The sequence below is a fragment of the Motacilla alba genome, chromosome 5, assembly GCF_015832195.1.
Source record: "Motacilla alba alba isolate MOTALB_02 chromosome 5, Motacilla_alba_V1.0_pri, whole genome shotgun sequence".
Taxonomy (NCBI): Eukaryota; Metazoa; Chordata; class Aves; order Passeriformes; family Motacillidae; genus Motacilla; species Motacilla alba.
In genome coordinates this window covers 24,757,973-24,782,504 of record NC_052020.1, presented here as the reverse complement: position 1 = coordinate 24,782,504, position 24,532 = coordinate 24,757,973, and the positions used below count along the sequence as shown (strand labels likewise).

General features: G+C 38.9%; 1 protein-coding gene across 2 annotated transcripts in view; it reads left to right on the top strand.

Annotated features, from left to right (window-relative positions):
• The window catches only part of INO80 (INO80 complex ATPase subunit), a 63,238-nt gene extending 40,386 nt beyond the window's left edge, over positions 1-22,852 (top strand). Inside the window, exons 26-36 of one of the 2 annotated variants that reach the window (XM_038138974.1) lie at positions 1,674-1,899; positions 7,095-7,222; positions 10,931-11,025; positions 13,305-13,377; positions 14,791-14,949; positions 16,218-16,320; positions 16,909-16,997; positions 17,784-17,939; positions 19,028-19,187; positions 20,008-20,217; positions 20,872-22,852. In XM_038138974.1, coding sequence (XP_037994902.1) covers positions 1,674-1,899; positions 7,095-7,222; positions 10,931-11,025; positions 13,305-13,377; positions 14,791-14,949; positions 16,218-16,320; positions 16,909-16,997; positions 17,784-17,939; positions 19,028-19,187; positions 20,008-20,217; positions 20,872-21,089 — 1,617 coding nt within the window. In that variant the 3' untranslated portion in view covers positions 21,090-22,852. The remainder of the gene's footprint in view (positions 1-1,673; positions 1,900-7,094; positions 7,223-10,930; positions 11,026-13,304; positions 13,378-14,790; positions 14,950-16,217; positions 16,321-16,908; positions 16,998-17,783; positions 17,940-19,027; positions 19,188-20,007; positions 20,218-20,871) is intronic. The other variant, XM_038138975.1, reaches the window with a different exon arrangement.
• Positions 22,853-24,532: the final 1,680 nt, after the last annotated feature.

Below are 24,532 nucleotides of genomic sequence, written 5' to 3'. Positions count from 1 at the left end.
GTAAACTGGAACAAAAATTTAAACCCCCTTCAAATATAGAAGCTTTTCATCTGTAATACAAAGATGGTCTTCTATTGTGTTTAATGTTTCAGTTGTCCCATTATCGCCCTAATTCCCACCCCATCTCAATTCTGCAGGAAGTCCACTGCTTACTGTTCACCATGAAAACCTATAGGCCTCCTGTACTGTTTCTTCCTATGCAGCCCCACTTGCCTCTTTTAAATGTGAAAACTCTCACAAGCTTGGTTTTCTCTGTTGTTCATTTGTTACATTTCTTTTCAGTCCTGGAGGAAATGTAATTTTGCACACTGTTAGGATTCATGATAATATTTTTAATTTACATGACTGTACATGGGGGATTTTTTCATTGTACTTCTGAAATAAAAGCAACAACGACTTCTAAATTAATGATACATTTGCTTCTTACATTGGTGAAGAAATTGTCACGGTATTTCAAATCTCTCTGTTACTAGCCTGTATTGTAAGGTTGTCTTAACAGTAAAGTTTGTTTTCATTTCTATGTGAGTTTATAACACATTATTATGTCTTTAGATAGTATGTAAAAGCTTCTACTAGCTTTCTTTTGTAAACACCCCAGAATGTTTTCCCAAAACAGACTTACATTCAAAAAATGTAGAAAGAAGTTGGTAATCTGTGGGGTTTTGTTGTTTTTGGGTTTTTTGAAATCTTGTGCTAGACAGTAAATTGTTTTGCAGTTATATTTGCATTAAAGTGCTGTAATTGTGTTTACTTTGGATCATGGTATTTAACTCCTGGTGAAGTACCTGAAGTTAAATCCAGCAGAGCAGTCTGTCCTGCTGTGTACCATGGCTCAGTTTCGCTTTTGGTTGTTGTCCTGTTGTGGTAAGGGAGAGATATGAGAAAGCTGCAGATTTTACAAAATATAGCCTTGTCTGCTGGAACAGACTTTTTCTTTAGCACCTTGCAGCCATTGTCATTCAGCTGTTTGGCTTATGTGCCCTTCCACTCTGTACAGATTTGGGTGGATGGGGCAGAAAAGGGGGAGTTAAACTGATGGAGCTGTTCCAGAGCAGCTCACGTGGCATGAAATCACACTTCCCGTGTTTGCAATACTGGTTGGTCCAGCTGGGTTGTATGTACTGAAACAGGTAATAGGGCATAGGATTCATAGAATGTCACAAGAAAAAGAGCATTATTTCTGTGGCCCACTTCATTCAAAGCAACTGTAAAGCCCAAGAAATATGCCGTTCCTTTTTTCCCCGTTTCTAATTTATGAATCACTCTAATTTTGAATTATCACATGAATTTCTGTTAAGGACAATATGTGTAATTTCTGCTAATGAGATAAATACTTGATTGTGAAGGGTGGAACTGAAAATAAATAAATCTTGGCAAAAGGAGAGGTAGAGCAAGGATGTTACTCTTCTAGCTTTGCTATCAGTTGTGTAGCAGTTGGCAGAAGGCATAGTTTATCAAAAGGCAGGTTTTCTGTGCCTGGTCATTCATATGATGTTTTTTGTGGCATGGAGAGATGTTGCATTTTTGTTTAGTTTAAGCCTAACCAAAGATTCTGTTTCTACATTTCATAATGACTTCTAAAATTTGATCCTGTGGTAAGGTACTTGAACTGGGGATTTGGGGACAGGGAGAAATGTGAATAAGAATATTGATTATTATTAATTTACTTGTAGGTAACAGCTGTGCCACTGGAGTTCTACTGCAATGACCGAAGTGCGGAATACGAGCGCAGGGCACTAAGGGAAGGAGGAAGCCTTGAAGCAAAGCAGTGTGTACTCCATGGATCCCCTGAGCTAGCAGCTGACTGGCTGAAGCAGTGCTCCCAGTTCTTCCCGGAGCATCCAGGAGGGCTCTTAGGGATCAGGCCTCAGAACGGCTGGTCTTTTATCAGGATACCAGGTAAGTCTGGAGGTTGCAGTGGAATGGAGATGAGATAAATAAGGACATCTGTTATTTGGTGGTAATTTATACTCAGCTGTCAGTTTTTTGAAGGATTAGGGATTGGTTGTGTGTTTGTTTTTCCTGCTGAGTGAAAGTTAACCTGGTATCTTAAAATACACCATGATTTTGCATCCTCTGTCTGAAGCAAATCTTCAGTGGATACTGAAAACATCTAATACAGGTTTTTCTAATGCTTACAAACCTCTCTTTGCATGTCAGTCCTCCAAATGAGTGTAAAGAGATAGGCTTGCTTACTAGAGCACTGTCTGCTCTCACAACCAAATACTGATTTGAGGTTGGAGATAGGAAGATTGCATGAAAAGTTAGAGTCATACCTTGCCTCCTAAGGTGTTGGAAGAGCTTCATATTGTCCTAAAAGATCTTTTATTGGTCTGTCTGGTGAAAAGGTTAAAATTACTTATAGCAGTCTACCATGAGAAGGATAGGTTTGAGGACGAAGTTCAGAGGAAATTAGTCTGGAAAATAAGGCATGAGGGATTTACTGTATTTCGGTTGAAATAAAGACTTACTCATATTTCTTTGTAAATTGGGAAAAAGGTACCAGTGTACCAGTAAAATAAACGTACTGTTTTTTCTTAGAATTAGACTAAAGCAATCCAAGATCTCATAGGGTTTGATTTCCAGTACTGTGGTGACTTTCATGGGCCAGACATGCTCTAGCTGTCAGAAGATGGTCCTGAGCAGCAAGCAGAATTCTGCAGAAAGTACTAGAGATCTGACAGATAGCCAAGAGGAAAAACAGCTTACACTGCCAGATGCAAAGTTATTCCCAGACCCTTTTGGGTCAAGGATGTTTGGCAGGGGAAGTTAGTACAGTAAAAGGAAAATGGCCTTTTGCTTGCTGCAGTCTGGTTTAAGAAGGTACCTTCTTAAGTGTTTGGAGTCATTTGAAGCACATGCATGTCTGTACTTAAAAATTGGAGAAACCATTTTTCATGAGCTTGCATTGGATTAATGCTGTCATAGTTGATGGTTTTATAATTTCTTCAGCAATTCTCTTAATTGTTTGTTGATTATTTGGAAAAAGAAAATTAATCTCTGTAGCAGAAAAGGGGGGAAGTATTGAAGAGATGAATTAAGATAGAGGACATGGATAGAGAAATGCAGAAAAGTAGCCAATGCAGAAAAGTAACAGAGCTGCATTGTCTTGAAAGACTTCCATTTTAAGTTGGGGACTTGTTATCAGCAAAAAATTTTAGAGGAATAAAGATAGGGTACAAGAAGCTTTCAGAAGTGAAAGGATAGGTGCAAGGTTGGGCAAATTTTTGTCAAAGCACAGCAGAATTTGGTTGAGAAGGAGGTTGGGATGAGTGTGTTACATAAAGCTGGCTTAATTTAGGAAGTGTTGGACCTAGAAGTGGGGTAAAAAAGTAGTTTTGTATAGCTGTGTTTTAATTAAGTGGAAAGTAGCATTCAAACCTAAACTTACTGTTAGAGGAGAGGGCACAACCACAGCAGGACAGCTGTGTTCATAGGTGCAGAAACAGGCACGGTGCCTTACAGAAAGTGCTGAAGGAGCCATTTGCAAGGCTAAAGTAGCAAATGTCAAATGGAACAGTTGCTGTGAAGGTCTGTGGCAAGTAGGTGACAAGGAGAAAAGGGGGACACCTCTCTCCCCTAAACCCTCATCTATCCTCTCCCAGACTCAGCGTTCCCAGTACCCTGGCAGCAGGCTCAGCTGTGATCACTGTGGGAATCTCTTGAGGTTTTTCCTGTTCTTTGAAAGAAAAATGGTCCTGGATTAAATGGCAGGAAGTGTCTGAGTCCTTTTAGTATCGATAAAAAGCACCGGCCTCACTGGCTGTTTACTGTGAGAGCCAGCTAGCTCCTCACTGACCCCATTGTGCCGTCAGGAGGGGAACCAGGGGTGTCAACTGGAACCCAGGCTTTATCTCTCTTTCCTCTGCATTTTGCATGTCCAGAGGCACTTTTTCTCATTCTCCAGAGAGCGCTGAGCCCAGCTACAGTCATCAGCCAGAGCTCCTGACAAAGGTTATTCTGAGTCATAATCGTTTGCAACTATTCTTCCCAGGCCCACTGTATCCCCTTGTAGATAATTTATGTCCACATCCTAGCATGGCTGGAGGCATTTGGGTTTGGTTTTTTTTTCAGACTGACAGCCATTTGGTCTGGTTCCTTTTTTTTTTGTTTATTTCATACAGTGCTGAAGAGACCAAAAGTTGTGTCCTAGGGAGAGCTCTTTGACACTGCAGTACAGGATCTCTATCTGCTGACTGACTTGAAGTTTAAAAGTTCCTTTTAAACAACAACAAAAAAAAATCCGAAGAATTTGTTATTTGAAGTTGTTGCTGATCATTAAATGTAAAAACACGTAGAACTGCAAATTTTGGTAATTCCCCTTTAAAAAAGTAATAGTTTTTTTCTTCTCCTAGGTAAGAGAAAATTAGAAATAGAAGCGAGAGAAACTAGAGGTGGAAGACACGGGGTTTTTCTCTCTTTTAAATAATTCTGTTTTTTTCTGAAGATGGCATGAGTCAGGAACATTTTCTCTTACCATTTTCCGGAACTTTTTTTTTGAAGCACTAGGTGGCAGGCTTTCGGCATGGAAAAATACTTGATCTTGGAAAACACAATGGCATCAGGATAGCATGCTTAAAGGTGCCAGGTTAAGGACAAACGATTTTCTCTTTCAGAGATGATAAATCTCTTTTTTGGTAATACTGTTTCGCTCTCCTAAAAAAACCTCAAAAACTTTCTCACCAGTGCAGTCTGCTCTACTGCTGAGCTGTTGGATGACTTATGAACTGTTAACAAGTTGCTAACTTTTCAAATCATCTGCAAATAAATTCTTTACTTGTAATTTGCATTTCATTGCGATTTAAAAATAGTAACTTACACAATGGAGACCTCAGGAGCCAGCAGCAGAGGACATGCATCATTTCCAGTTAGCAGAGCCTAATTCTACCTATTGGTGCCTTTGTGAGAAAAACAGTAGCATTTTGCTTTTGGAAACTTGCTAATATGTTAATCTGACCCTGTCAACACTAACTTTTGAACAGACCTTGCTGATTCTCTGAGTTTTCTTCCAGTTAGATAGCTTTTGGTTAATAACCATGTTAGTTTGTCACTATATCTAGATTATATAGCTAGACTTTTCATGTAGCTTCACTTAATATAATTTGTTCTGAAATAGCAAGCTGACCAATTAGAATGAAAGCAGAATGTCATGGCTGTATTTATAATTAAAGGAAATAATAACATCTTGTATAAAGAGTAAATACTGCTGTTGAACAAAGGCTTTGGCTTCCATAAATGTATTTTAAAACCGAGTAGCTGTAATTCATTTCCATTTTGCTTAATTGCCTAAGTTGAGAATTTGGTTTTCCTTAGAAGAATGCATGAAGTTATTAATGATTTATATGTAATTGAGACTGAATGCTGTTCTAGAGATGAGTGCATCATTATACATTATGTTACACTTAGAACAAATACTAGCCTGATGTGTGGGCTTGAGTTTTCCTTACAGTATTTCCTTGACTCGTTAATGGATTCCCTAAGGTAGTTGCTAACAATTTAAGCAATGGTGTGGTACTTGCTCCAGGCAGGGCAAGATCATCACTGCCAAAAGGAGGAAATACAGTCACTATCTAGATAGGCAGACAAGCAAGAAAGAGCAGACCTGTCTTGTCTTGGGTTCTCAACTAGTGAATTGCAGGTGCATGTAAAATTGCCGTAGGAGAGAGCATTCACAGCATTGTTTCATAGAGCAAGTGGAATAGCTAATTATTTTAAACCATATGGAAACTCGCAATTTTTTGAATTTCAGAAAGGAGATGGTTGTGTTTTCTGATGTGCGGATGTAGATTCCAGAATCAAGTCCATTATTTATATTTAAGCTAAAGATACTTTTGAAAGAGAGCAACTGCAATCCTGCTTTTCCCAGCAAGCCCATAGCTGTACTTCCAAGGATTGCTTACTACTCTGCTACATAACTGCACACCTACCCCGTCACTTTGGTACTCATGGACTGTGTTGCCTGCTGTGCTTGTAAGACCTTTTTAGGAGTGCTGTTATGTGATCTGTGCTCCTCTTCTTTTTGGTTATATTAAAATACATGGTGGTCAGATGAACTAATTAATTTTGTATATAATTTTTTAAAATTGGGATATTGGGCAAGACAGTTAACTGCCTTACAGAAAGCTGAATTTTCTTCAGCCCATGAGTTAATTCATTCTATGAAGCAGGAAGTGTGCAAAAGTGTTACCTGCTAGGCATTAGAGAGCATTACTTGCTAGACATGCTGAAAATCCTTGGGTTCTGCACTATCCTGCACCATCTGCAGTTGTCAGCTTTCCGTTTTGGCTGTAAACCTAAGTTCAGACATCCAGAAGAATAGAGAATCATCAATGGCCTTTCCAACAGATAATTTTTTGGAAGAAAATTTCTCTTCATCCTCTTTCAACAGTAATGTATTGTTTACTGAAGTTTATGTACAGAATGTACAAACAGGAAGATCTCCTTCCTGAAAAATACTTCATGAGCAGTGCTGAAATAGACAGGACATGAAGTATAAAATCTGAAGTGACTGAAAAGATTGCCATCTGGAAACATTTCTTAAACAAAACAAAAGAAGAAAAAAAGGAGAGGCCAGGGAAGAATTCAAGGCAGTGCTGTGAGGAGATTGTTGTTTTACAGTGACCTAGACAACTGTTCTTTTTTGGGAAGGTGAGGGGTTTGATTTGTGGAGGGTAAGTGTAAAGCTCAGCAGCAGGTAGCAGCAGATGTGCAAAGGACAGCATTTTCATGTGTGTAGTGGAAAGTATTTCTTCAAGGGTCAAGGCATGGAGTGTGTGTTGATCTGGGCAGAATAAAATCTTAGATGAGGGATATGGCTGTCCAGAAAAAGGATTGAGCCCATACTTAAGACCAGTCTGGAATGAGATTTTGCCACATGGAGCATATAGGTGTGCTCCCATCCCAGCGAAGAAAAATTATTGTTACCATTGTGATTTTAAGTATCAGCCAGAAGGGATGTTGCAGTTTCTTCCATCACACCTCCTTACTTCAGAGATTATAATGCAGTGAAGTGCTAGGAACACTTAGAAGATAACTTGTTGCATGTATCTGTGTTTGCTTTATTAATCACCTGCTTTTCTTCTGTTTCTTTTTAGACAAAGAGAGTCTGATCACTGACAGTGGAAAACTTCATGCTCTTGATCTTCTATTGACACGGCTGAAATCTCAAGGACACAGAGTTCTTATTTACTCCCAGATGACACGGATGATTGACTTACTGGAGGTAGGAGAGCTATAGTTGACAGAAGACAAATTATGAAGATGGAGATTTAGCAACACTGTTTTGGAGAAAGTACATTAATTTGGATGCAGCAAACATAAATAAAATTACTATACCAGAGGATACCCAGAGGTATCCCAGAGGCAGTAATATGAGAATGTAAGAACTACCATACAAAGTTAGACCTAAGGTCCAACCTAGTGTTCTACTGATACCAGTGTATAACAGCACATGTTATTTTATGTTATGCAAAATAAGTACAAGAATACTGATACTTCACCATTACTCACTCAATTTCCAGCAGTTAGCAGTTCAAGGGGTTTCTGAACCAAGTGTGCCTCCTGTATACTCAGTTGTCCAACATGGATTCTTCTTCTGTGGACTTGTTCATCTGCATCTTGACGCCTTGTTAGGTGTTGGTATTTGCACTGCAGTGTGGCAAGAGGTTGCATGGCTAATTATCTTCTTTTCCTAGTTTGAACTGCTTCCTTCTTTTTTCATTTGATGCCTACATGCCTTTTTATTGGAAGGAAGATGGAGAGCAGTGGTAAATTTTACAGTGTTTATATTGCTTGTAATTTCACAGACTATTACCATTTCCCTCTAATATTTGATTCCTCTGCAGAAGTTTCATAAACATTAGGAGGTTCTCTGGCATATGGGATAGGAAAGAAGTGAGGAATGAAGTCATAACTTATAATTTAAAAACAGACATTCTGCCCCTGAAGAAAAAAAAATCTTTGTTTGATGAGTAGCTGTGCCATCAAAGAGCTAGGTTACTGTCTTCTCCACAATAAACTGAAGAGAAAAAGTGAGAAGCCTGAATCAATAGCTGCCTATCTCATGAGTTCTGTATGAACAGGAGAGTATTTTAAGGTCAGCAGTTAATAGTTCAATAACAAATCACAAGCTGAATTTTGTTTTTGCTGCTGTGAGGAAAAACAGAACTTGCATGGTTGCAATTCTGTATTTTGGCACTTTGCCTAGCATTGCTTTGTATGCCTCTTTTTTTTGGCAAACATTGGACATGGTGTAGGTTTGTTGATACCCTGCATTACACCATGAAGCTCATTAAGCTGTGTTTAGTGCTTCTGTCTTTTCTCTTAGCATTCTATTTGAAAGGCTTATGAGCATACCATTTTGCTATTCCATCTCTTGAATGTTCAACTTCACTTGTGTTTTTTATCCAAATAAGCCACCTACTAAGTCCTCTGTTTTTCTTTCTCCCCACCCAAGTATCAGAAGCTGAAGTTAAGCAAGCTAAAAATCAAGTAAGGACTCCATTAATAAGAAAATCCTTGCAAAAGCTGTATATCTGTAGATATCTATTTTTTCCTGATCTGTCAAAATATATCTGCCTAGTTGAATATGAAAAAACACAGGATGTCTTTTTTTGACAGTATTTGGACCATATTGCACTAACCTAATCTATGCAGGGCAGAGAGCACAAAGCACATTGTTTACAAAGTTATAAAACGATGTTTGTTTTATGTAGCTTCAGCTGAAGAGCTGCTGCATAGTTCAGCCATTATAAAATTGCAGATATAAATACAAAGAGGAAAATTATTTTCTTTCAACAGAAGAGGATACATTATAATTTCAGTATTGTTTTTTCAGGCAGATGTGTATTTCATACTTTTTAATTTGTTTCTCTCCATGTGATTGTTTTCTTCTGTAAAAGTTTCATTGAGAATGAAGCTTGCTTTCACTGGGAATCAGATTGTATTAATGAGATGAGGGGTCGAATTATGTTCTGCATGAAGTAAAATGTCTTGGTTATACTCTACCAAAAGTTAATGAGTTGTGTGAAAACAGAAGAGTACTCTATTTAGACTGTGAAGTAATATGAAGGGAAAACATTTTCTTGAGAAAGTATCATTGTGGAAGCCCAGAAGAGCACTGGCTTTAGCAGCACTGCATTCTTGCCATACTCAGCCAAGGGCTAATGTACAAAGCTAGTTTGCAGACCTGGGGGAATAAATACCAATACTGCAGGTGTAGAATAATTTGCTCTTTGGCACTTTGTGCCTTTGTGAAAATGTCTGAAGTATGGAATAAGGGTAAATGCACCTGATGGAACGAAATAAGTTGTTTTTTTTATTTATGCTGAAGTTTGTTTAGAAGACAGATAATGAAAAGATGGTTTACAGATGAGGGAATACTAAGTCAAGATCAAAAGGTTGAATCATCATAAAGGCAGATAAAGACAGTAACAAAGAAATGAAAGGAAAAGGTTCTTATGATAATAGTAAAAGAATTTTATCAAATCTGGAGAAAAGGTGGCATAGTGCCTGACAACTCTATCTCTCTGGTTTTAGTTGGTGACAGAAACCTGTCATAAAAATGGAATAAATTAATAGTTCATTAGGATTTGTTTGTCTGTTTGGTGAAGTAGCTGTTCTCTGCTTTAAACTTCTGTTGTTGTACTCCAGAAATCCTACTAGCTATGAGCTCTGTTTCATGGAGGTAGTCCAAGTCTGGATTTGGCCATTTCCACGCTGTTTTATTTACCTAATTTTCTCTTTCATCTGCCTCATGTTGAAGCTTGCTTCCTCTGCATCAGTCTTTTTCTCGGTGTCCTTATAATATGGCAGCTCTTTCACTATTTCTGCAGAACTCAAAGGGATCAGGAGCCCTGAAGGATAGTTGAAAAAGAGAACTGGGCATGGTACTGTCAGAAGGTTCATTAGAGTGCAAGCACTGCCATGTCTTCTCACAGCACATCAATTCTGTGTCTGCTGAGCACTGTGGCTTGGAGCAAGATGAATCCAATAGTTCTTGTTGCTAAAGCACTGTCTGTTCCTTTCTGTCTTCATTTGCACTCACAGCATCTCAAAAAGACTCCTGCACCAGTATGGCTAAACCTAACTCACGTAAACCAGTAGGTGTTGCATCTTGTCAGCCAAGCAAGGATCCCATTTAAGCACCCCAGAGGATGTCTTTCTGTGGAGAGAAACTCTGTGGTTATTTGAGCTTTGTACGTAATTCAGATTTTGTTGATGGTTGCACAGGTATCAAGAAATGCTGAGAACCTTAGAGCCTGAAAAATGTGTCTCAGTGGAAAAAGCCTTTGCTTACAGCATTCCTAGCTGATGCCATTTGATTTGTGTCTCAGGCAGTGGTTTCAGTTCCGCTGCTTGGCAGGAGCTGTGGGCTGACGCGCTAGTGTAAATGTTCAGGGTTCTCCTATGCAAGAGATTCACAGGCTCTTCGCTGCTGAGATAAAGGCTGGACAGACATTATACAGCACCAGGTTTTTAAAACCACCAGTCAAATGGTATACAATCGACGAGGAGCAGGTGCAGTTGGTTTGTTTGGAAAGGTTTGCTTGCACAGTAAGAACTTGCAATTTAGTAAAAATTTAGACTCTGTGAAAACAAACTTCCCATTTTAGTCAGTTTTGTTTACCTATGTATTTACAGGAAAATGCATGTACCAGGTCTGCAGTGCAGCAAATATATCCCCAACTCTCAATTGACATTGTCATTTATCTCTTACATGAAATGCAGAAGCTGACCTATGATTGAGTAGCTTTTATTTCTGGATTGTATTATTATCAAGTATTGCTTACAGAACATTTGTTGATGATGTTTGTGGAACCTTGTTGTAATTAGCCACCCTGTTTTTATTGTGTGTGGCGGGGGGCTCTGCAAGAATCAAGACTGAACAATTTCAAGAACAACTAATTTTTTTTGTGCGTGTTCTTTGCAGGAATACATGGTTTATAGGAAACATACCTACATGAGATTGGATGGCTCTTCAAAGATTTCTGAGCGAAGGGACATGGTAGCAGATTTTCAGAACAGGTAATGTAGTTTGCAAGGTGTGTTTGTGCTAAAATACATGTACCTAGGAAATTGGTGTAAGATGTAATGGAAATAAATGAAATTTGCACTTATCTTTCTTTATATCCCATTAACCTCATTTATCTGAAACAGTTTTTTTGGTGGTTTGCTGACCAGTAGTGTTGATAGGAATCTGTGAAAGAGTACTGGAAGTCCTTTTAGTGTAGCCACCTCTTGTACTTCTTGCCAATCCAAATAGGCTGTTCCTTGGAAAGAAGCTCAATAGAAAAGCAGCAAGTGTCCAATGGTTATTAAATGCTTTGACAATTGACACTGTAAAGATGAGATTGAAAATCTTGCATATGCTAGAGTATTGAAAGTGACCTAGTTTCCTGCAAAACAAACTATTTAACCATATTTTACTAAGAAACCTTAAACTAATATACAAAAGATAAAATGGGACTTTTATTAGCTAGAAAGGTAGGATAACTCTTCTCATTTAGTAAACCAAAATGGATCCTGACAATTTTAATAAGCGAATCAGGGTGCATTACTTACAGTGATTGAGTTTATGGTTATTAAGTTTCCTTTTTATCATGAGATATGGCTTGATACGATGTCTGTTTGGTACAGTAGTTCACAGTAACGTTATCCTTCCGTATGTTGACGTGAGCTTGTAAGAAGGTCACTTTCCTATTTCAGTGGAGCTACGTTCATAGATAGTTGTTTATTGCAGGCTGAAAGCAACATTCTAGATTTGAGAAAATTCCTTATATTAGTGGTCCCAAAGTATTGTTGCTGAAGATAGGAGTCAAGGCCTTTCAGGTCACTGGCTCATGAGGCTGATGGACCTGAAGGACTGTGTTGCAATGATCAATCTTCTACTGAACTTGAACATGTGCAGAAGCGAGAGGACCATGTAGTACCTTTCTTTCTGCTGTTTCCACGTGTCAGAAACAAGTTCCTTGCAGGTTATGATGTCCTCCTGGAATCCTGACGCTTCCTCCTGTAAGGTCCTTAAACCAAAAGAAGTGAAAAAAATGGTTTTATTAATGAACATAATTTGGTTTTAATAGCAAATAAAGCAACTGAAGAAAAATAATAATTTCAGCAGGAAATCCCTTTGAAATATAGTCAGCCAGTCTAAACAAGAATTCCTATTAAGATGTTAGTTGATTTACTTATGAGAAATATTTCCAGGAAAAAAAGCATGACTGAGACTAAACTATTCTGCAGGATATCATTGCAAGGTGCTGAAAATACATAGCTATGGCATGATAATTTGTTCACATAGTCTGTGGCTCTGTCCACTTTGCTTCCCATATGGCGTATCCAGAAGCATATCACAGCTGCATGTTCAGGTGACTGTCTATACACATATCCCACTATTGTTACAAGAGAACAGATTACCTGGCCAAAGATTACCTTCAGTGCAAACAGGCACCTCTTGACTCCTTTGGCGTTTTTACCTGCAAGATAAAGTCTGAAGATTGACAGCATGGTTTTAGTTCCTTCCCGTTCATTCCGCTAGAGTTTCTGGTACTTTACTGATTTTACATTTACCAAGTTGTTCAGACAGTGTAGTACCAAAAGGATGTGGCATTCCAGACTGTCTTCTCTTAAGCAGAGAAGGACAATGTGTCCATGTCTTTGGAGTCCCTACTAGTGTACTGTCTGCTTTGTTTGTGTCAGCCTGTTCAAGATCCATAAGTGGAACACTTCTAAATACTGGTGACCCTGCAGAGACGCTAGTGCAGTTCACAACCTTAGCAGAAACTTTGATTTTGCTTTATCACTTGAGTTTTCATCAGTGCTTGGTCATGCTACATATATGCTTGTCTCCTTGTTAGTTCTGTTCAAAGCACCAAGTTTAGAACAAAACTTGCTTCTACACAGTTTTGACTTTTATTTTTCTTTTTTTATCAGTTGAGCATCATTAAGGCAAGATTTCTTTAACACTGGGTCAGTTCTATGAAACAATAGATTGTTCTTTGTGTGTATGAAATCTTAATTTCCAGAGTGGGGAAGATAAACAAGCCCTGTGTGTTTTGATACAGATTAATAAACTGCTATTGCAAATTAAATGTTTACATGTTCAGACAGTCCTCATTTGTAGATTAATCTTCTTTCACTCTTTCATATGTTTCTTTTCCTTGACCATGAATGAGCAGCACAAAGCGTTCTGAACTGTTCAAGTAATAGAAATAGCCCTGATTGCTTCATATGGGGCAAAAAATTGCTTCTGTGGTTATTCCTTGTTCGTGCACAAAATAAGGAGGTTTCATCTCTTTCGTCTACAGGAATGATATTTTTGTGTTCCTGTTAAGTACAAGAGCTGGAGGCTTGGGCATTAACCTTACAGCTGCAGATACGGTAGGTGAAATTTGGTAACAATTTATGTTGGAAAATCAGTCCTTCTGTGCAAAAGTTGGCACTCTTGCCCATACTGATCAATATTTTTAGTACTGCCATTCACGTTGTGAAATTGCATATACTGTTTACTTTGTTATTCGCAATGTAATATTATCTTATGATAAAGCTGTAGAATATTGGACATTTTGGTACATAGTTTTTGGTTACAGTTGGAAATTTCTTCCCACTCCACACTTGCTTCAGTACCAGGGTCCAGAAGGGAGTTGGATTACTGAAGGGGTTTACAGGTGCAAATGACACTTAGGTGAAACAGCATTCGCTGTATGAAGGACCCTTTGCTCCTAAGGTTCAGTTGCAAAGGAACCAGTGGAATAGTTATCAGTTACGCTTTTTTCTGTGCCCAGAAGAATGAAACAATGCCTATAAAAGTAGGAAGGCATTTGTAGTTGAGGATCAGCTACTCAGAAAGGATAAATTTCTTCCCCTGAGGTGTAAAGACAGACTGATTTAGGTGGATTGCAAGGATTTGCACTCTGGAGCAACTGCCACTAATCACCAGGGAAAGAATACTGATGAACCATTCATCTTTTCATTAACAGCTATTCTTGTGCTTCTAACCTGCACCCAGTGTGTTTGCAGATTTGACCTCAAGTCCATAGCCACACAAACCCAAAGATCTTTGAATCAAAAAAATCCTATCCTATCTTGCTGTCAGTCGCAAGAAATCAGAAGAAAACAAGTATCTGTAGGATTTTCAGGGTTTAAAAGAAGAAATAAACAGATGGAAGCTCAGGCAGGCTCCTTGCATGGGTACTTGCAGTGGTTTTCTGTGTAACTTTCTTAATACTTTGCTGTCTAAAATTTTTTAAATGCTTTTGGTTTTGATGCTTATTGTGCACAAAGTACTATTAGGGTGGTAGTGCATTATGAATTTAATGTAGCATTTCAGTTTTTTATAGTCAAAGTACTAGAAACATTAGACTTTATCTAGGTTTTGAATAAAAATGGGAGTATTACTTTCTTCATTAAATTCTCATATGATGGTAAGTAACAGTAAAATGCATCCATGATGTGGACAGTAGTCTAGAATTAATTGTGTGACAGTGATTTAGTGTTATAACAAACTTTGTAATTTTGTGCCTCCTTATCAGGTCTGTTTAAGAAGATATTAAAGACATTCTTTGGAAGTTGAAACATTCATAGTGTCAGTTAGTTTGAATTCACCTGAAATGCAGTGGAAGACACTTCACAGGACTGGGCAAGGCTAGCTTAACATAGCCTACAGTGGGGCTGTAATTCTGTGAAACATGATTGAACTTCTGTTGTTATCAGTATATTGGATTTCTGTTTGTTTCGTCACCAGGTGCTCAAAATGTGTGTTTTTATTTAATCCCTTCTGCTGTTGCCTTGCAGGTGATTTTCTATGACAGTGATTGGAACCCAACAGTAGACCAGCAAGCCATGGACCGGGCCCACAGGCTGGGTCAGACCAAACAAGTCACCGTGTACCGCTTGATTTGTAAAGGCACCATCGAGGAGCGCATCCTACAGCGGGCAAAGGAAAAGAGCGAGGTAGGAATAAGGAGCTCACCTGCAATGGGAATGGTATCATAAAGCATGTATTATCAACGTGAGTAAAGAGACAGTGAAAGTGTCTGCAGGGAGACAGAAGAGAAGGCAAAAGGAAGTGTCTTTGTTCAAATATGTGTCTCTAACACAGCAGCAGTTCAGTGACATATGAACTGGAAAGAAGCTAATTATTTATAGTATGACTTCATGAAAACTAATTCTTATGTTGCAGGGAAACTATTCAGGCTTCTTTAAGACTAGGGCTCCTATCTTTGCTGTGTCAGAGTTACTGATTCTTCTCATGTTACACAACAGCTGATTTTTTTAAAGATATTTGGAAGGTAATCAAGTGGAAATTATTTGAGGTGTTAGGGCTGCCAGAAAAGCTCAGTGTCCTGCAGCATCAAGCAGTAAGTGTACTGGGAGCTTTAAACCTCATGATACCTTATTGGCAAGAAAATAACAAAGGAGATTTATGCTTTTGGTAGCAGTAGGTACACTATATGCAACATTCAGATATTTTTTGTACTTGGAGTTTTTCTAGCTTTTGTCTTACTTGGAGGCTGCTCATGATGTTGCAGCAACTGAATGCGTTCACATTTCACTTGTTGAAACCATTTTTTCTGAGATACTGCACTAGAGTTACCTGAAATCAGCCTGAAAATTAGGTGTAGTCTGCTGACGATCCAAATCATTAGAATTGCCTTATGGTAAAGCTTGTTCTTTTCCTGTTAAGTTACAACTCTTCTTAGTTGTTGACTTTGTTTTTAATATAGTTTAGTAACAGGCTGAGTGAATTGCTTAAACTGCAACACTGAGTCAGGATGGAGATACAATTTTCAGTCAAGGAGACTAAAAATGTTGCACCCTTTAAGAATGTGATCTTCATGACCCTCTGTGCAATTACTTGAAAATTTGAATGGGTAAATAATACTTGAGAGGGCTGTTGCTGTATTTTTGTTTTGTTTTGTTCAGCAGTATATTAATTAATACTGTTATAATTTGTAGTTTATTACATACCACTTCAGAAAAAATGTAACTTTCCGTAAGGGATGGTAATTTTCTGCTCTCTATCTCAGTTGCTTCTCATATTTTATACCCTGAAATTTTGCTGCTAAATTTGGTATGGTAGAGAAATTGGATCACGTCTAACTAACAGAGATGTACTTCCATGATTGTTTGCAGCTGGCTTTTAGTGATGGGTAATGAGACATGTTTCATGGTGGCTTTGACTAATCTTTCCTTTTCTTCACTTGTTTTTTTTCTTCTAGATTCAACGAATGGTAATTTCAGGTGGCAATTTCAAACCTGACACCTTGAAGCCAAAAGAGGTGGTCAGCCTTCTGCTGGATGATGAGGAGCTAGAAAAGAAATGTATGTGAAATTAGTATTTCAGCAATTCCCCCATTTTCCACTTCATTACCTTATGAAATCTGTGTTTTTATCTCTACAAACACATGTATTGCTGATAACAACTTCTGTTTCCTGTCTCTCTTTGTATTGCCAACTCTTGTTAGTACAAGCTGGTTTGATACCACTGCTGAGCTGAATGAAGTTGTGCAAAATGAGACATGATGATGTGATTAAGTTTTTATTGGCACTCATTCAGGATCATTACATTGTTCCTGAATGACAGAGCTTTGACAAGAACTATGTGGGTCATGACAAGAAAAGTATTAGTAAAAGTGATGTATTTCATCATATTTTTGAAGTTAGAGGCATAGTCTTTCATGTTGCTTGAAAGAAGAATTTCCCTGTAAGACTTTTTAGTGACTTGGAAATAAATGGTTTTAATAGAGTAATGCTTTCAATGTGTTTTAGTTTCAATACAACTGACTGTTCTTCCCAGTTCTGTTAGAATAAGAACTTCTTGTAAGATTCATAAAAGGACAGGAAGTATCTTGGTGACAGCTTTGTATTTCTTTGTATAATGATGACAGCTTTGTATTTCTTTTCCAACAGTGCGTCAGCGTCAAGAAGAGAAGCGACAACAAGAAGAAACAAACCGTGTGAAGGAACGTAAACGTAAAAGGGAAAAATATGCTGAGAAGGTACTTTGATACAGAGAGGTTGCCTGTGTCAGTAATAGAGCCAGAAGAGCTTCAGGATCACTGTTAGGGAATTTGAAAACATTTTATGCCAAAGCAGTCTTAATGAGTAAACCACCTTGCCTTTGCTGTTGAAAGTCAGTCTGTGGCAGTTCCTTACACAGAAGAGGGATAATACAAAATAAGTAATGCATAGTTACCAGTATTTTAGCCATTAGCAACTTCAAAAATAGGGAAGTACTGCCTATCCAAACAAACCTGACAATCAACTGATCATTAAATTGGTGACTTCATTAAGATTTTGTTCTGCAAGGACAAAAGGGGAATGTAAAGGAGGCACAAACACAGGTAAATCTCACACAGCTATGAGGCTTCCATGGAACTAGGGAAGATTAGTTTGTTTAAAAAGCATCACTAAAATCAGTTTATGAAAATTCCCAGTTTGTAAGACAGGGAGGCTTTACATTAATTAATTGGAATTTTGTATAATGGTAAAGAATTGCAAGCTCACTCCAAAAGGTACTAGATATCAAAGTAATTTTGTAAGAGTAATACTCCATCATTCCAGCTGTTTTATGAAGGAAAACAAACAAAACCCTTCTGAAATCAAAAGAAGGAGCGTTTAAGGGATCTGTCACCATATCCTTCAGAAACTTGTTTTGGGAAATTCTTGCTGTGGCATTCCTGAGTTAAAGTACTGCACTAGGTTTTGAGATTTTGGGTTGCTTGTTCCCATTCTTCTGTTTTATTGTTTTATTTTCATTCCTGGTATTGCTTCATTTATTTCAGAAGAAGAAAGAAGATGAATTGGATGGGAAGAGAAAGAAAGAGAACATGAACCTTGTGATCCCATTTGTTCCCTCAGCTGATAACTCCAACCTGTCTGCTGATGGGGATGACTCTTTCATTAGTGTAGACTCTGCCATGCCCAGTCCTTTCAGTGAGGTAAGACTCACTGCTGCTTTAACCCACATACTGTTTCAGTTGTGGCCCTACATCTTGTGTAGAATTCTTGCTGTCTGGTACTTTAGCTCTTGCAGAGCTTTGAGTGTTCGGGGAAGTGACGCATCTTAAAGATGAACCATGCAAATGAAAATAGTTTATTGAAAATGCAACAACTGCTAATAAGGCGCCTTACAGCTCCTCATGTTATTTGACATTCCATTATTCCCCTCTTCCTTCACTCTCTGCCTCCCTTTTCTTACAGTGAATTTATCCCCTGACTTTCCTTCCAGTCCCTGAAATTTTTCCACTCTTACCTGGACTCCCACTTAACTTTCTTCCTGCTTTCTTCTTCCTTTTCCCTGCCTTTCTCATGCTCACATTTATAACCATGTGCCCTGTCCCATACCAATGTCTTCCATAGCAAGAACTGTCTGCTCCTGAGCCAAACAGTATCCCTGAAATAGCTCCTTGACATTCAGTGTCTTTGTAAGTACCCCTCACTAGTCTCATCTGTGTCTGTGTCTCTGATTCCTCACTTGCATCAGGTTCTGAATTATTGTGTTTTTTCTCTTCTGGAATTTAAAGTAAAAATTCTCAGTGACATACATCTTACTTTCCTTCATCTGTGTGTAAAGAATTACAAGTTGGTTTTAGCAGCAAATATATTTTGTTCTGTGCCATGTTGATTAAGATTTTTGTATTGTACTGTTCCTTTATTGATCAATATTTTTATTTGCAGTAGTAGTGGATTAAGAATCCTATTTTCTCTTCAGCAGTTGAAAATACACAGTTGAACAGCAATTTGCTTAAATCTCTGCTGAGCCGATTAGTCTTTTGCTTCATAACTTGATATGTATTTTCATGAATTGAAACTAAATAGTGAGCGGAGGTATTTTCTGCTGTTCAGCGTGTAAATAAAGCGTGGTGTGATCAGGCAGATGAGGTATCATGCTCATGCTGCTATTGTAGAGAAAATGGGAAAGAACAATTACCAATTACTTGTGATTGTATAGGTTTTGAAGATCTTACTCTTTTTGTAGCCTTTCCTAACCTGAGGAGCTAATGGCTTTGTTCTCTGTCACATTTAGATATCCATCAGCAGTGAATTACATATGGGCTCCATCCCTCCCGATGAGAGCAGTAATGATATGCTTGTGATTGTGGATGATCCAGCTTCTTCAGCACCTCAGTCAAGGGCAACAAACTCTCCTGCTTCCATTACTGGCTCCGTTTCAGACACCGTGAATGGTCAGTACTCTTGCCTTGATTTATTTCTAACGTTTATTAAACCTTTATTATGACTTTGCATAGCTAAGTAATAGGTTTTCTGCATTCTACCCAGGACATATGAATGGTTGGCAAGATTTGGGGGGAAAATAATTGCCTTTCATTGCAAAGTTACTTCTGATTTGAGAGGAAATCTGTTTATAGTCTGTCATTTACCACACTTTCCTCTTTTCTGTGTTAGTTACTTCAAAACCTTGCGTCCTTTGTTCCTATGTTATTGAGGGCTCTCCTTACCCTTACGTTTGTTACCAAGTTACAGACAACCACAGAACTATTAGTCTCTAAGCTTTTCCTTGAATTTGCTATTGGGTTAATAATTAGTTCTTTTTCTCCAGTGGGTGGTTGGAACAATTTTTTTCAAGTGCAATGTAATTTTAAATAATGTCAAGTGGTTTTAATTACTGTAGTTTTTACAGTGAAATAAGTAGAATCATATTTCTTGAAGAGTTTCTTTAGAGATAGCAGATGAAAGATAATTGCATCTCCATCTTCAAACAAGAAAATGCATCATCCTGAAGTAGAACTTGGAATGCTCCACCTCTTTGTAGGTTGGATTCATAATAATACAAGTAGTTGCAGTTAAGATGCTGTTGCTGAAGAGTAAAGTTGTATGCATAATTTCTTCTCATGAGACCGCTGCTTGCTAACAGTGTCCCTCTTACTGTAAATGCCACATAGGAACAGTGTTCATGTAACCCGTAGGCAGCTTTGATGGGCACTCACTTGTGAGGCATGTGAAACACCGTATGAGTCACTGGTTTAACATTCTTTCCTTGTTCAGGCGTTTCAATGCAAGATGCATCTCTCGCTGTGAGAGGCCAGTCAAGTCGAAGCCGGGGTCGTCCCAAAGGTGGCTCCAAAGGTGGCACTGGGAAAGGCAGGAGCCGGAAGTCGATAGCGGGGAGCGCAGCAGCAATGGCAGGGGCCAAGGCGGGGGCAGCGGCGGCCTCTGCGGCAGCGTACGCAGCCTACGGCTACAACGTCTCCAAAGGTACGTGGGGCAGGGAGGCACCCGGCTGCCCCGAGCACAACCAACGTGAGCTGGCCTGATGGCTGCTCACAGCCTGTCAGGAGATAGGTTAAGTGCTGTGTTGTTGGTATTGCTTGTCCATTATATTCTGAGATCCAGCCAATACAAAGTGTGACATGGTAAGGGTGTGAGAGGATAGCCAGTTTTACCTCGGATAACCTTGAGTTTCATCTGCCCTTTGAATTATCTCACACCAAATATTTTTCCTCTCGTTTTTTTTTGTTTGGGTTTTTTTGTTTGTTTGTTTGATTGATTGGGTTTTTTGGTTGGTTTTGGGGTTTTTTTATGTGGTATTCAGACAGATCAGATAGTGTTGTTTATGCCATGGCTATGGCTGTGGTTTTCCTGCATTGCATCATGTTGAAGTCACAGTATCACATTCCAAAACCTGCTACACTGATGGTGATTGAGGTGCAGCTTTACACCAGCTGAAGATAGCCCAGGGTATAACTGTAAGATGTTTTGTATTCTAAGGACATCCTTCTTCATTAAACTGTTGTAAGTCATGAATACAGAGTGGTCTTAGGACTGATTGTTAATCCATTGTCTGCTGTTGAAGAGCCACAGGTGGAATAATATGCTCATGTAGAATTTGATTCTCTTTTCCATTGCTAGGCATGTCTGCAAGTAGCCCTCTACAAACAGCAATCATTCGGCCTTCCGGACTTGCAGATTTTGGACCTTCAAACGCCTCTTCTCCCTTGAGCTCCCCTTTGAGCAAAGGAAACAGTATTTGTGGGACCCCCAAAAGTTTAAACCTGACCAGCAGTCTCATATCAGAAACTTCAATTCGGAAGCAAAGCAAAGGTGCCCACACCTCAGGTGGTCGGTAGTAATTTTGAGCCCCCAAAGCTTGTCTGAACTGTGTTGGCTTTCAGAGTAGACCACCCTGCCAGTGGAAGGCGTGCTAACAAATGCCTTGTTGTTGTCCAGCACACGTGTGGAAAGAAAATCAAAGCACAATGGGAGTGGGTGGTTGATGTGAGCACTTTGATTATGTGTATTCCAAAAAACTATCTTTGCAGACACTGCAAGAAGGAGGGAAGGGAGTCTGGGGTAAGAAAGCATCTAACTACTCCATGCAATATCCTGCAGCTGTGTGTGCTTGAAGTCACACCAGTATACTTCCTCTCTTGTAGCCTGAGGTGGAGCCCAGCATTAATTTTGTCCTGTGAAATCAGTATCTGAAGCCCCAGGAGAATCCTGGAGAGTCACAAGACATTTCTGTCCTGGCAGCTGGTCAGTGAACATGCAGGAGTAATTGGGGGCTATGCTGAAGATGATGTATGATCAAAAAAATTCTTGGGTTCTTCTGGTGTGGATCTCTGGGTTCTTTAAAGACTTGAAATTCAAAGGAAGGTGTCTCAGGTGGTTTCCAGGGAGCAGACTCTTTTTAGCACCATTTGTCAGGAAGATGTTCAGAGCTGCAGAATACAGGGAGCACTGTCAAGCCTTGTGAGAGCAGCAGCACAGCCTCTGCTTCACACAGTGGAAGAAACCACAGGCCAGTGATTGGTTTGCATTTCAGAGTTCTCATCAGCACGAACACTCGCCGTGTTCAGGATGATATCTCTCGTTTTTGAGGTGCGCAGAACTCTTAAAAGCTTAGAAATAAAATAATGCTCTATTTGTATAAATCTCGGGAAGGAGGAAAATGGAAGTGTTGAGGAGGAGTTTGTGCTGCTCCTCTCACCGTGCCGTAGCAGAGCATGGATCTGCAGCTTGCAGTGATGTGAGAGGAGCAATGAAAAGCAATCCTGAGAGAGAGAGAACTGTGCCATTCCCCCTTCTAGCCAAATCCTGGGAAAAAAATTGTCTCATATCCCAGCCATCCCATTAACTGTTCCTGCAGTGTGTTTTCCCTTCATCTTTGTGATCATCACACATACTGGTGTGGTTGAGTTTACTGCAGTGTGGGCAGTAGCCGTGTCCCATGAGGCTGATAGAAGGCAGTGCTGCCAGCACCCATCCGTGTTCTTGTTCCCTGGTTGTTCCTTCCCTGTTCTTGATGCACAAACCCTGCCCGTAGCCCCTTGCTTTGCTGTAAGCGTTGTCTGCATTGCACTGAGATTTAGGTGGGGGACAGTTGTTCTGTCTCACACATTGAATTAAGAGGCTGTTCTGCCGGGGCACTTTCATCCCTTGAGAGAAGCAAGTTGAGTTGCAGGTCTGGGCTGTGACAGTGGAAGATGATTTCTTTTTTTATTATTATAATTTTTTTCTGACCCCAAATCCTTTGCCTGGCGTCCTACAGTGTAGAGCGAGTGCTTCCTGTTGGTTCTGCCTCTAATTTGCACACCTGAAAATAGCAGAACTGAGCTTAGTTAGATTGATTTTTGAACAGATTTGCAGGGGATAATTGAGGGGGAGGTGATGTTTAATTAACTCATGAAGACTTCCCCCTTCCCCTTCTATTCACATGTATATATGATATTTAGAGGGAATCAGACAAATGCCAAGCCTTTTTTTCTCTTTGAATGTGCTGTCTATTTTTGTAACTGAACTTGTACATATGTATAAAAGAGAGACACATCTTTCTTTTACTAACTGGAGGAGAAAATCTTAAATAAAATGGAGTGAGATAATTTTATGTAAATCAGTGTCTTTGTGGTTTTTATGCATGTAGCTGTATGAATGAGAGGATTAGGGAAGAGAGCATGGAGGGGTGTGCATCTGGAAGTGCTTCTGGAGACAAACGCTGCTCAGTGTAAAGCTCTAGAGTGTCTGTGCTCTGGCAAGTATCATGTTTGTAACCTTCTTCAGTTACAACTGTACCTTTATCCCATGTTTGTATTCACTGATTACCTCATAATCTATTTTGGAGTAAGTGTGCAGCAGGTCACAAGAAAACAGAAGCAACTATAATATAAAACAGTACCTGGACTTCAGTGGTTGAATTCAATACAGTTCATTGTTGAGACATTATTCTCTTATAGTTATTTCTTTTTTTTTCTTATCTTTTTCTTTCCAGTGGGAGTTGAAAGGACTTTTTTTATGCACAGTCTTGATCTCCAAACTGCAAGACAGTTGCACTAGATTATAATCCAAATTGGAGAGAAGAAAAATTTTCATTTGAAAAGCTTGCAAAAATGTAATATCTACTGTCACATGCTATACCTTTGGAAGATTAAATTATTGATATTTAAAACACTGATAAATATAAAAATAAAAATATTTATTTAAGAGTATAAATATATTTAGAATATATTTCTAAAATAAATCATTAAATACATTTAACGTAACATAAATAAATTTTTAAAAATATTTTAAATCATTAAATCTTCAAGAGAAACACCAAATGACATCACAAATTGTGGCAAAAGCAGTGGTAGCCCAAACTGCTTGCACAGTTTGTGCCAGTCCAAGTTCAATAAGATCTAACATAGTTGTAAAATAAATGAACTGCTAGAGCATATTTGGTTCAATTTCTGTGAGATACTACATTTCAACATTCTTGGTAATATGCATCATAGGAGACAAGATTCTGTGATAGTAACCAAGGAACTGGAAAAAATCATGTGCTGGCTGTCCTAGTTTAATTTCTTGGTTTGGGGAAGGAAGTAGTGCTATAAAGACAAAGACTGGGAATTTTTTAAGGAGGTGGAGATAGCTTTGTAATCATTACCTGGGGAACACTTCTGTTGAAGTGAGCAAATGGGTGTGCACACTGAAACTTTGTTCTTTATAATTTCATCTGAGCATCTTTTCACTCCATCTGTGTGTTATGCACTTATATGCATAAATGGCAGAGAAATTCACTTCACTCCAAGAGATCAAGGTATTTGCTAAAGGTGGACACAATGATTGAATGAACTGAGTTTGTGTATTGAGCTGGAATGGTGAAAAAGCTGTCAGTATGGTTTGGGGCATGTTGGGAGTACCGTGTATTCATCATGCTAGTTGATTATAGTATTTTACTCACTGATTACTACAAAACTGTAAATACAGTTCACCAATCAATGCTCCTATTGAACACATTTAAAGGTGATCATTTTCTTAGGTCCTGAGAAGTTAGGACCTGAATATGCTATAGTGTCCCAGCCTCACACACATTTTGGTAGTTTAGCCTCCAAGGGTTGTCTAGTTCAGAAGGGACCCAGAACACCCTTTGTCCCCTAACCCTAATTTCTCTTTTCTATTATGGCTCAAGTCTGCTGTCCTTTCCATTTAGCTAGCCACTAAATTTCCTTTCCTTATTCTGCAAAGAGATGAACAGGTTACTGCAGGATGGTTTGAACCAGGAACTGCTTTAATTCTTCACTTTAGGATATTATTG